This window comes from Taeniopygia guttata, chromosome Z, assembly GCF_048771995.1.
Source record: "Taeniopygia guttata chromosome Z, bTaeGut7.mat, whole genome shotgun sequence".
NCBI lineage: Eukaryota > Metazoa > Chordata > Aves > Passeriformes > Estrildidae > Taeniopygia > Taeniopygia guttata.
This window is the reverse complement of record NC_133063.1, coordinates 52,424,919-52,438,280: the sequence shown is the minus strand read 5'-3', so window position 1 is coordinate 52,438,280 and position 13,362 is coordinate 52,424,919. Positions and strand designations below refer to the sequence as shown.

Genomic DNA, 13,362 nt, shown 5'->3' with positions numbered 1-13,362 from the left:
CATTCATCCACAGATTCAATCCAATGACTTGCAACAAAAATATAGTTGAGAGTTATTTAAGACATAATTCTTTGCGCACATATGACATTTTCAGAAAAGGTGTATCTCCAGAGACAGCAGTTGTCCAAACACACAGTCATTATGTTGATTTTGTTTAGTACCTCTTAAACGCCAGGCTGGGTCTGTTCTAATTCAGCTCATGGTCAGCATAACAATATGCTTACAAGAGAGAAAAGCAGCACACTTCAGAAGTTCTGTACTGCCCAAGCAAAAGCTTTATTTAGATTTGTATTGTAATGAAACCTGGTGGAACATTTTCAAAAGGCAGGTCAGTATCTTTAGAAGTACAAAAATCATCCAAATATCTATGTACATGATAAATCTAAAATAAAATTCAATTAAAATTACTACCAGGATTTAGAAATCAAACCCATTATATATTTTTTAAAAATCCCTGTGGGAGCCTACATTATTGAAACATTAAGTATCTAAGTTGGGTTTTTTTTAATATGCAGCTCCAAATGACATTAACATATAATAATGAAAATGCCCGTTCCAAATCAATAATATGTTATTAAGAAACAATATAAAATTATACCTTGTTATTTCTTTTAAAGTTATTAAATAAAGTCATCTAAGTGCATATCTCTCGGGTAAACACAGTTGCAAACCTACATCTTATTATCCTATCAAAGAGTCTTACTCTTAACTCCACCTCAATTTTATCTTTACGCTGCTGGATAATTTCACCAAGAAACAGGCATTGCTGTTTTCCCCAATCTTCTTTGCCTTCATTATCAACTTGAGAAGCTTTTTATAGCCAAGCTCTGTCTATGCATTTGCACAGGACTTTCCAGAGAGCAGGCACATCTGCTCCATTGAAACAACAGAAAAATATTTGACATGAGCTTCTTAGCCATAACTGGATTAGAGGGGATCATTAATCACACAGGTAAAACACCACATACCTTCAGAAAGAGAGGCGTCCTACTTTGGCAGTTACTACTGGGAGTTTCAGGAAATGTTTGGATTTGCTATATATGCTTGTATGGAGAACACTCCTATACAGACAACAGGGACCAAGTCATCACTGCCTAATGCTGGTTTCTGAAATGGGGAAGACATCTGGGTCTGTCAAAGGTCATATGTAAGGAAATACAGTATTGATAAGCTCAGACACAAGCATATCCCGGGATAAAACTGGAGACATAGAAATTCAGTGTATAGCCTTAACTGTATTATTGGTGTGAGTGTTCTGTCAAGAAAGGAAGATGCAATGTAAGTCATTTGCAGCTGCATATCAACTAAAGTTTATGCTGAATAAATGAATAAACATAGACAGCCACCCAAAGATCAGAAGAGAGAAGGTCGAGCTCAAGACCCACTATTTACCCAAATCTTTTCACATGGTTTCCTCCTACACATAGTGCCTGATCTACAAGGCGACCACTAATTTATTTTCACAGAATTACAGAGCGGTAAAAGTTGGAAGACACCTGTTGTGTAGTCCATTTATCCTGGTCAGGGCAGGGTCACCTACAACTGGCTGCCCAGGGCTGAGCCATCTGGTTTTAATTATTTCCAGCGATGGAAACTCCACATTCTTCTTACAGCAATCTACTCTAGAGTTCAACTGCCATTAGAGAAAGAAAACAGCCAAATAAAAACTTTCACATAGAACTTCCCGGTTTTCAATTTCTGGCCATTTCCTCTTGCCCTCTCACTGGACATGACTGAAATAGGCCTAGCCAAATCTCTTTCACTTCTTTCCATCCTATACACTTTGATAAAATTTCTTCTGAGCCTTCTCTGCTCCAAGCTAAACAATGGCAGAACCTGAGTTTTAAAATTTCAACTCCTAATCACCTCCAATTACCTAGAGGTATGTATTGGTGCAGAAACTGATTTTAAAAAAAATTGACCAAACAAAAAGCCTTTACAGGCTGAAATTGGAGGTTGAAATGTAAACCTACACTGGGACATCTCACTGACAAAAGCATGCATATTTGCAGTGCAGACAGTCTTGTCTTATAAGCTATGTTTCCAATAGTGAAAACAATCCTATATTGTGTCCCTTGAGAGCAGTAATAAAGTGTACTGACTTGATTACTGTTTTAAAGGAACCCTGAAAGCTTAAAAAGAGAACAGAAATACATGGAATATCTCCTTTAAAGGAGACACATTTAGATCAATTCTTCATTCTAAAGAAATTAAATCAGGCATAACTTAGTAGGAATTCAAAACATAATAAAAAAGATTCTGTAAAAGACTGAGTTCAATAAATTGAGCTTCAAATACTTATTAAAAGACAAGAATGATCAAACAAGAATGAATGCTCACTCATAGACTATATAGCTAAAAACAAGTGCTTCCAACTATGAAGAAACCTCGATAGATAAAAATTACTGCAGATACTTACAGGTATACAGCTGAGCAAACACCATAAAGCTGCTGTCCTGCATAAAATAATTATTTATCTTTCCAACAGCATAAACTATTGGCATTTAGTCCTGCAGAGACATAAAAAAGAGCATACCAAGCATTCTGCCTGTTTGTCTTCTTCAAGGGTTTTTCTAGTGTTTGTAAATAAACTCATCACAAAGTATCTGTTACCAATGGTAAAATTGGGACCCAGATTATCTTCAAAGCAAAGGAAACAATTTTTAACATCACATCTTCAAACTTCTGCTTTGAGACCAATGGGTTAGTTACCCAGCAGGATAGTATGGCATACATTAGACTGGCTTCCTTCACTCTGACTTAGACACAAATAATCCCTTTAATTGTAAACCCCTACTCCAGTAGGAGTATGTAGTGAGGTCAACTTTTTCCCTTTGCACCTCAACATGCATTAAGTATTAGTAGTTGCCATATATTAACTCCTTTTAGCATGTAACTCTTCTTAACCCACTTCTAGATGTGGGACAGCCTGATCTTTCAAGAAACTCAGTTCTAAAGAATTATTTTACTCTGTATTTACAAAGTAAACTTTACACATTTTGTCAGTATACTAAAGAAGGCAAAACTCCTTGTAACCATTACTAGCCTTCATTTACTAATATTTACTAACATCCTCCAACAGTTCATGACCAGTATGTCCAGGGTCAGAACAGGGTGGGCTTCTTTAATACTATACTGGAAAGCTACTTTCATTATGTCCATCAGAGGTATACGGCCATGTCAAGTTGTCAAGAGACTCTTTCACTAACACCTAACTCCAAGAGTTGCTCTTGTCTCAGGAAAAACCCACTTCATGGTGCTCCAGTAGTAAACTTTCATCTCTGCAATAAAGTAGGTGTGTGTCTTCTCCAACAATAGAAAACCTGAGTACAGATGAAATATCAGGAGAAACTTCAGCAATCTTCAGCATGACCAAGCAGGCTATAAATGTTGCAGCCCTTACTCCTGTCTGAAAGGAAACAGAGCTATCTACCCCAACAACTTTGTGCAACATGACCCTGAGTAGGGGTCCCCATCTCTTCCTCTCTGCTTGAATTTTCCATGCCAAGTCGCTACTTGCAGTCTCATAATACGAAACAGTGCAGGCTGAATTTTACAGATCAGTCATGCACCTGAAGGTGATAAAACTTTTAAGCAAAATAGTTCAGTACTACAGAAAATTGCCTCATTATGCAAAACCCAATCTTATTTTTAGATTCCACCTTATGCTCCCTTGTGTTACACTCCACTTGGTCTGAGCAAAAATTGATACAGGAAAAAGGATCCAAACCTGGAGAATTCCAAGCTGTGATTTTGAATTACCTTTTGTTTTTGTTTCTTTTAATCGGCAAACTCTATATATAAAGTGCTAAAGAATTATGTCCCCATGAAACTTAAAAGGGATACAATCATGGAGCAAATGTTACAATTTCTGGTAGCAAAGCTGAAGAACAGGAACAGTGCAGCTTGTAAGCTTTCTGTTTTTATAACTTTTACTAGATACACAGTACTTTAAAAAAAAAAAAAAACCCAAACAAAACCAGAGTGTTTCTCTTTTCTTTTTCTTACTTTATCATCATAAGGCAGCATTAAGCACCCTGTACAAAACTGTACAAGATCACACAATCATCAAATAGTTTGGGTTTGAAGAGACCTTAAAATACATTTAGTTCCTATCCACCTGTCATGAGCAGGGACACATTCCACTTGAACAGCTCTCTCTAAGCTCCATCCAACCTGGCCTTGAAGATGAAATATTACTGTACAAAGCTGCATACATTACAATGTCTTCAACTTAGTCAGTCGGTGACAAAAAAAAAAATAGAACAATGCCTGTCAGTTTTTTCCTAGTAGGTGGTGAAATAGTGCCACCCACTGTTTTTCCAGAGTATCCCCTGCTGCAGAAAGCTGAAGAAAGCTAAATCGGTACTTCACATTCACTACAGCGGCAGCTCATGCTAAGCATTCCTCCCTTTAGTCCCAGCACTGGTTTTTACTACTGGTGACACATCTACAGTGATATTTCACTCACTAGGAGAGCTGCACAGGGGAAAATTCTTTGAACTTGTTCTACTACAGCTGAAGCCCCAAGAGAGACAAAAGGCTGAATAACAGAGAAATTAGTTGTTTTTATCCCCAGGAGCAGATGTTTCTTTGACTGTACCTGTCAGTTTTCACAACCACTAGCAACCCAAGCGAATCTCAAGCTGAAGAGTATGTTACATATATTACACACTGTAATGTTATATTATGGAAAATTACAACTGCAAAAATTGCCATAGGATGTAAATATCCAACTGCTTTTTTTCATATCCTTCCATTCATTTTGTATCATCCCTCAATCAGACCAGACAAGTATCTACCGCTCCCTCTTAAGCTAGGTCACGGGTCATTCTCTATAATCAACAGTCTTACTCACCAGTTTATTTTCGGTTACTATAAGCAACATTTATGTAATCCAAGGGTTCAGAAGTTATTATAACTCGTAACAGTCATGCATTGTTAAGACAAAAAGAGCACTTAAGGACTCCTCTTAGAAAGTACTGGTACTTGTACACATCTTACTTACCTTATCTCTGGATGATGGAGAACGTGGCAACGCTTCCCAACATAGCCAAGTACTGGTCACTTAAAGGTCTACAACTACTTGGTCTTCCATTAACAAAAATACTTTGTAAGCCACTTTACAACAGAAAGTGGGCTGTTGCTTACACTCAAGAATGTGCAAGCTAGTATTTCAATGATTCAGGACTCTAACAACAAACTACTTGCCTCTTTGCAAGACCACAGAAAAATTCAAGAAAGGTCAAATAGACTGGATGAAATTATATAAACCAGTTACACTTTGTTGATAGCTAAATACTCCAAACCAATCATTATATCTTGGCAGTGCCTGTTTCAATAGGACAAGGTGGGTAGTGTTTTAAACTAAAAGATGGTTTATCCAAGCTAAAAACACAAAGAAGTGTTTTACAATGAGCATGGTAAAAAAGGTTGCTCAAAGGGGTGGTAGATGGATGCCACATCCCTGGAAACATTCACAGTCAGGATGGACAGGGTTCTGAGCAACCTAATCTAGCTGAAGATGTCCCAGCTCACTGCAGGCTTAAATAAATTACCCTTAGTGGTCCCTTCTAACCCAAACTACTCCATGATTGTACAATGTTGTATTTTATGATTCAGCCATCCTAGCTGTGTCTGGGGCTCAGCTGTAGTCTATTAAAAACACCCCTAAGACATACAAGTATCAGCAATGAAAACTCAAAAGATACCAACAGCTAGAATCAAGGACCCACACTAAAGAGGAAACTGTAGACTCCAAATGCATTTGAAGAGTTCTCTCTATGGTTCTGGATGTGACAACTTAAAATTGCATATGCATGTTCACAACACAATCTTTGGAAGCAAGTTTCATCATGTCTGTACTACCATGTCTAAAGATTTCTCATACTGTGTAACTAAATTGCCAACCATTCATTAAGAAACACTTTTTATTCTGAGCTCACTTTCTCTTTAGAATGAATAAGCATTTAACTCAGGTACAAAATTAAGAAATTTATCACTAGAGCTGAGTATCAAGACAGCTATTTCCTAGTGATACTCAGATGGTCATATGAATTAATAGTTTGTCATGACAGTTTAACACGGACCTGTGGATCTGCAAAAAAACATGCTTACATGGCACTGAATTAGTAGAGAAGGCTTTTAAGAGTAAATATACAAAAGACTTTACAGTATTACAGCCATTTATTTGCCAGTGTACAATATACATTAAAAAAGAAAGAAGGCCCAAATAACGTACAATATGTATATACTGTTTGCTAGACAAATACCTGACTAAAATCAAGGCATAGCATAGCTCATACTTCATGGAGTCACAATGAAGTTCAGGTACATACTTTATGTTTACTTTAATGGTTTACAACTCTTTTGGTCTGTTTAGTAGAAAATTAACCAACTGAAGCAGGACTTCATCATTAAAGCCTTTCACATCACCGTCTTCCACAACATCATAGAGTGGCTTACTGTCTGTACCCCAACAAATATTCTTTCGAGGGTTGTTTTTAATAGTTTCTGAAGTTAGTGCTAAAGTATTTAGCTGGTAACAAAAGAAAGCGAAATATTTTCCATCAGTAACTACTGCCTGTGATACAAAAGGACGGGTCACATCTGCTTCATTCCAGAATCCTACAAAATAAACAAATACAACAGAACTTGAGATTTCTATCAGCACACACACCTAAAGCCTAGTCCCAAAGCAGAAAAACTGGGAACTGCAGCAGCTGCCTAGTAGGGAAAAAGTCCTATCTGCTTTATCAACAAAAGCATTTTTCATACAAACTAACAAAACACAATCACCAACAAAGGCTATGTCTAAGATAAGGGACACAGAGCAATACTTGCATTTTGTACACAGCTCCCTATTAACAGTTGATTAAAATCACTCACTGATCAGTCAAGTGACTTTTCCAAAGCAACTAAGTTACTAACGAATCCAAAGACCTGCAAAGGAGCTGAGGGAAAATGTCTTTTAACTATTTCACAGCTCTCAGATGCAGTAACCATTTGTTTAATGACAAAAGCATGCATATATATGCACGAATAAAACTGACTATAGTAATCAGCCAGACACCAAGAACCCTACATCGGTAAGTGTGTTTTAAACAAACCCCACTGAGCACTTGTGAAATATGTTAAAAATATTTAAATATTTATGCATGTGCACTAGTATATACACAGATATTTTTAAGGATATTACTATTATGTGTCACAATGCTAGAAACTGTTACAGAAGAAAAGTCGTAGATTTGAATAATGCTGCCTTCACAACTCATCAGGTGCTCACAGCTGACCAGCTCTGAAGACTTACTCAACTTCAGTGTTTTACATCCATAAAGGAAGCTTTCTAATACCGCATTACACAAAAAAAAAAAAAAAAAAAAAAAAAAAAAAAAGCTGATGCAGAGCCAGTAGTATACAATATAGTCAGAGAATTTTCATACATGTGTTGTTTCTCAAGCAAAACTAAAAGCCATCAGGTGTCTTACAATAACACTAGACAATAACTACAATAACTGTATTTACAAGAATAAGTGAAAGACTGTTCTGGTCTAACCATCCAGGTCTTCTGGGACTTCTTTTAGAAAAATGTAAGCTGCTGACATTTTTCTTTCATTCCTAGTATTTTCATGGAATTGAAATTACTGAAATAAGGGCTAAGCAACATAATTGTTCCAGAAGGAAAAAACCCAAAATTGCTTGATGTCTACCACATTTCCCTCTTAAGGAAGGAAGAGCAAGTGAAAGCAACTGAGATTTTCGCATAAGCTTAGTGTTATATGTTGAAAAATATTTTTCTCTGTATTTAATTCCCCTGTATAAAAATACTCCCAAGTCTTTAATTATTTTATTAGTTCAAGTACATCTGTAAAGACTTTCTTAAAAGACAGTCTTCAGCAAAATGAAACTCAAGAAAAAGGTTGTGGGGAGAAAAGATTAAAAAAACTTTACAGTAAGCAGTCATAACCAGGAAGAATTTATCCAGCTAACTATCTCACCTTGATACATTGCTTGTGCTGCTGTCCAGGCAAAGAGACTTGCAATTCCATTTGATCTATAAACAACTTCAATCTGATCCTCAAGATGCGCCTTTATAAACCTCTCCCGCCTCAGTTTGTCAGGAAGGAGATGGAACTGGGTATGTCCATAACAGCATGGATCTGCAACCTTTGATCCTGAGTGCCCCAAAACAAAACTAGCCGTCAGAGAGAAAACACTCTTTATTACACAAACAAACACATACTTCACTATCAGACTCTAAAGCTAGAACCTTTACTGTAGATCTGTGAAGAGCTGCCTACTTCCAAAAGGCAAGAGTCCACATCCTAAAATGAGAATCAAAATTGATACTCTCCTGGAGATGTATCAAAATAGAAAGTTTTGTGTCAATTTTCTATTCAACTAAACTTTCTCAAGCAAATTTGGACGCACAGTACCATATGCACAGGAGAATGCTACTCCCCATTGCCTGACATGAAATTTCAATAGAGACCTATACACTACATAAATATGTATACAGTATACTTATAAATAAACATACACAACTTCTTCTGGTGATGGGAGGAGAAAGACTGAGGTGACATTAGTTTGGGGTTGGTTTTCGTTTGATTGGTTTGAGTTTTTTACCAAAAAAAGTTAATATTTCACAATTAAAAACTCTTACCTATAAATACCTTATTTTCATACTGTTTTTTGAACAATGGCAGTTTGGATGGCTTGTGATCAATAACAGGAACATGCCCGAGATCTGACTCCAGGGGTACAACCTTGAAGACAACAAAAGAAAGGTAAGACATGATGTAAGATACATTTCTGACATCAGGTCCACTGTAATACCCTAAAAGTTCTGTAAACATAAAAGTTTACAGAACACACAAAGGTTTTCTGTTTGGGGTGGAAACTGGTCAACAGAGACCCTCAGTGGCTACAGAAGTACCATTGTATAAACCTGCAAGAAAAACATTACAATACTGAAACAGAACATACTTTCACCAAACTTGAGCATTCAAGAAAATAACTGCCACGCAGTAACAAGAGGCAGGAATGCTCACATTCATTTTATATGTGCTTTTACTACTTTTTTTTTACCTCCTCTCCTATTATTTTCCTCCAGTGAGAATATTCCACAGTGTATTATTCATTCTTGCCCATTTCCATGCACAGAACGTAAAAAATTCAATTTAATACAACATACAATTTAAAGTACAAAGAGGATCAAAAGTTCAGAAGACTGGCTCGGTACCTAGCAAGCCATTACCACAATGTAGTAAGGATATTAAGACTTGAAAAATGCCCAAATGTGCTACATACTGATTAATGTCATCCACAGACCACCTCTACATGGTTTCAATGGTTGTCAGAAATGAAAGTGAAAATGCACGGTATTAACTTCCTATTGAAAACATCCCCACCTCGGGAAGCTGCTTTGGTACACGGATCTGGAGGTGGGGGTTATCATCTATTTGGAATCGCACAGGATCAACTCTACCCTTTCGATGTCCGTGAACAACAACTTCGTTACCATGATGCCAGTAAAAATTAACTTCAGGGTTTAGATCTGAAACAGAACAAGAAACACAAAACCCCACTGATTTGCCTCTTGCATTTAAAACCCTCCCAAATTCTTCTTCAGCTGTAGTCAGCTACAACACCCAAAATCCACGTAGAAGGATGGAAACAAATTACTAGTGATGGTGTGAGCAAGTGAGATACACATGGACGCTCGTGCCGGCTCACAGACTGGCCCTATCGCCCAAAGGCTCCCGCGTCCCCTGCCCTGCCAGCCCCGCTCCGTACCGAGGGAGGAAGCAGCCAGAAGTGGGTTGCGACCGGACAGGAAAGAGGCTAGAGTGGAAACGAGCTGCGTGAGGAAGGGGCCGGGTGTGTGATCCTGGTCACGGTAGAGGAACGGCCGCTTCTTTTTCTGGTAGAAGCTCTCCTGGAGAAGGGCGTCGCAGGCGAGAGAGCGCAGCTCGCCCATATCCGGATACGGCGAGGTTCCCGCCGAGAGCTCTGGGGCTGACGTGGCCCCCGGCGCCTCCGCGCTCGGCTCCGGGGCTTTGCCGTTCTCTGCCGCTCCCGCCGCCGCTATCGGGGGTTTCGCGGCCGCAGCTCTCGGGGGCATTCCCGGCACTAAGACGGTTTTGGTGAAACTGCGGTACCAGCGGTCGGCGTTGAGGGCGAAGGTCTGCGGGTACACCATGTACTTGGGCCGCTGCAGCTTCCCGTACAACCGCAGCTTCTCCTCCACCGTGGCCGCGCCGTGCACCCGCTCGTTGAAGCGCTGCAGGCGTAGCGACTTGGCCGCTTTGCTCTTGGCCGTGATGGACGCCACAACGGGCGGGTAGAGGGGGCCGGCGAGCGGCGCGGGGTCGTCGGGCACCGTCTCCGAGAACCAGCGCCGGCCGGGCCGCAGCAGCCGCCGAGCCCCCAGCGCCGCCATCTCGCAGCACAGCGGGGCGGGGCGGTGCCCACCAACCGCCGCAGCTGATTGGCCTCTGCGGACCACGTGATACCTCAGTTTTCCGGCGGGCGGGCTCGCCTGAAGCAGGGGCTGCCGGGCAGGAAGCGGCGGCGCCTTGGGGGCCACGTGGTTGGGGGCCCAGCGGCCCATGTGTCCTAGCCGCAGTTACGGCCGCTCCCGAGCGGGAACTACAGCTCCCAAGAGGCTTCGCGAGAGGCAGCCGGAGGTGCCTGGCATGGCGGCCGCGCCCGCGTCCGCTGTCCGTAGGGAGCCGGGCGTGGCGCTGGGAGTCTCGGAACGGACTGGGCTGGAAGAGACCCTTGAGATTATCGAGTCTGGCCTGTGACCGAACGCCATCATCTCAATAGAGCGTGGCACTGAGTGCCACGCCGTTTTTTCTTAAACACCCCCAGGGACGTGGACTCCACCACCTCCTGGGGCAGCCCATTCCAGTATCTTACCACCCTTTCCGCGAGGAAATTCCTCGGAATGTCCAAGCTGAACACTCCCCTGGCGCAGTGGGAGGCTATGTCTTCTCGTCCCGTTCCTGGCTGAAAAGGCTCGACGGAGCATACCTGCTTCCACTGGGGAAGGGGAGCCAGCTTGGAGCCGGCTTCCCGCAGGCCCGGCTCCCGGGAAGCCCGGTCCAGCCTGGGCGCCTCAGCCTCCCGCTGCAGTGCTGCAGGGAACGGCCGGCTCTGCGGCTACCGCGGCGCTCAGTGTAAACTGAAATGACTCCTTGTCAGAGACATCACAGCCTGCAACGTCTGGCTTTAATAAAGGAATTAAACACTGCTAAAATATTATCTGTTACGGCCTTTGTTTGTGAAATGAAATGAGCTAAAAGAGGCATACTGACACCGCAAGAATGCCGCAGTAACTGCATGTTTATGTTAGAGATGATTGGAAAAATTGTGGGTATTTCTCTTCAGTGGACAGATGAAGTTCAATATTTATTCTTAAAACTTTTCTTCTGTCATTGCTTTTTTAAGGTCGATTATTTGCAGTAGTTGTGGGAGATTCGTTGGTTTTTCCTGTATTTCCATGAAGTATGACTAAGAGTGGGAGTGGAAAATATGTGTGGGATTTGGACAAGAGACACATTATATACATCCCAGATAATCAACTTTCTTTCCTCAACTGCTTAGCCTTCTGCTGCTCACTGCTGAAGTGGTGGAATCTTTGGAATATAGAGGAATTTTTGGAGTAAATGGCAGAGATGTAAACCCAGAGTTTGGGTTGAGATTTTCAAAGAATAGAAAATATAAAACCATTCTCTTCAGAAATTAGGTGAAAGTTAAATAAAAATGAAACTACTGCGCTGTCTCCGAGGCGTGACAACCTGGTTCAGGAATGGCACGGCAGTCACCTCAGACCGCTCAGGCCAATTACTCACAGACATCAATGTGGTGGACGGTGAAATGACATTTATTTCTGAGCTGCACAGCATTATATTGCCTGGGATTGCATCACTTCCGTTTGCTTGTGTCACAAGCCGCTCAGTCCTGGCTGTCTTGGTAAATTCATGGCAATATTAACAAACAAAGGGGGGATCCCATCTTTCCGTACAGCACGTAATCTTCCAACTGCCTGTCCCTGTCTTCCCACACTACTGTTAATCCAAAACAGCTAAATTGTTCTTTAGTTTACGATTCATAAGGTATGTTATAAAAGATTTAAATGTTAAGTTTAAGTTTAAACAACTAAGTTTAGTATCAAGTATTTAAAATTCAGTTCTTTAAATTTTGAATCCATACTCATTTCTCACCAGATGGGTGAAGGGAAAAGGCCATAGATCAGATGACTGACCATTTAGGAAACAGCCACTCTTCCATTTCCTCACCTCACACACTGCAGTCTCCAAGTGCCTCCAAAAACCTGTTTTCCTCTTGATTGACAAAGGACACAGGCCACATGTGTTCATGGAAAAGATACTGAATCTCTTCCCTTGTGATCACAGCCAGCCAACTTACACAAGTTGTCAAGAAAAATCACCATGTACTGTTCTTAGGCATTTAATTGCTGTATCTCCTCTTTCAAAACATGTTTCCTTTGCTGGTTAGAAATATCCTTCTAGTTTCATCCTTAAATGTATTTGTGGTCAATTTATACCTGCTTGTAATTGTGCCATTGTCTTTTAGTTTAATTAGCTTTCTGTTCTCTTCAGTGTTGGCCTTCTAAAATATTGATGGAGACCAGTCGTATCACCTCTCAGTCCTTATTGACAGAGACTGAACAAGATCTTCTCACATAGGCAGATTTCCATTTCCCTGATCGCCTTAACAGTCCTTTCTTGCATTTCCTGCAGTTTTGCATTTGTCTTAGGGATATGTGACCATACTGAATCCATTTATTCATACAAGGGACTGTATTAGCCATGCCAGGATTACTAACATTTTAGCACTGTTAAAAATCTTTTTTATCATGTTGTCAAGTCAGAATTTCCTGCCTTGCAGCCATATGATACTGTGAGCAACTTTTGCATGGGATATTTTAAACCCTGAAGAAGTTCAATACAGAAACTTATAAGTGATAAAGTAAGTAAATGTTCAAAGAACCATTTTTATCTTGTCTACTTCATTCAATGGCATCAGTGACTGTAACCTTAGATAAGAGATGTGAAGATCAGTGCTAGCTAAGCTTTAACCTGCACTTAATAGTCCTCAACTACCGGTGTTTTGGTCACAGTTTAATTTTATTTCCTTGGCATATATTGTAGTATCATTCATATTGAGGTAGGAGCAGCAAGGGCTTCAATGAAATGTCGCAACAAACAGTCTAGTCAAAGATACTCGCATGCTTTGCTGCCAGCTCTGTCATAAGCTTTTGATAGAAGTGTATTATGCAGCCATGGGTCTCCTAGTTTGAAGAAGCGAACTGACAGTTCAAAAAGGATCTAT

At 40.5% G+C, this 13,362-nt stretch overlaps 1 protein-coding gene across 1 annotated transcript; it reads right to left on the bottom strand.

Annotated features, from left to right (window-relative positions):
• Nucleotides 1-6,167: 6,167 nt before the first annotated feature.
• MRPS30 (mitochondrial ribosomal protein S30) lies at nt 6,168-10,627 on the bottom strand. The gene is made up of 5 exons (XM_002196883.7): nt 9,796-10,627; nt 9,411-9,556; nt 8,663-8,765; nt 7,998-8,174; nt 6,168-6,627 (listed from the first exon to the last, which is right to left on the bottom strand). Exons 1-5 carry the CDS (start codon nt 10,610-10,612, stop codon nt 6,359-6,361), a joined length of 1,512 nt encoding a protein of 503 aa, XP_002196919.5. The 5' UTR covers nt 10,613-10,627; the 3' UTR covers nt 6,168-6,358.
• Between the last annotated feature and the right edge of the window lie 2,735 nt (nt 10,628-13,362).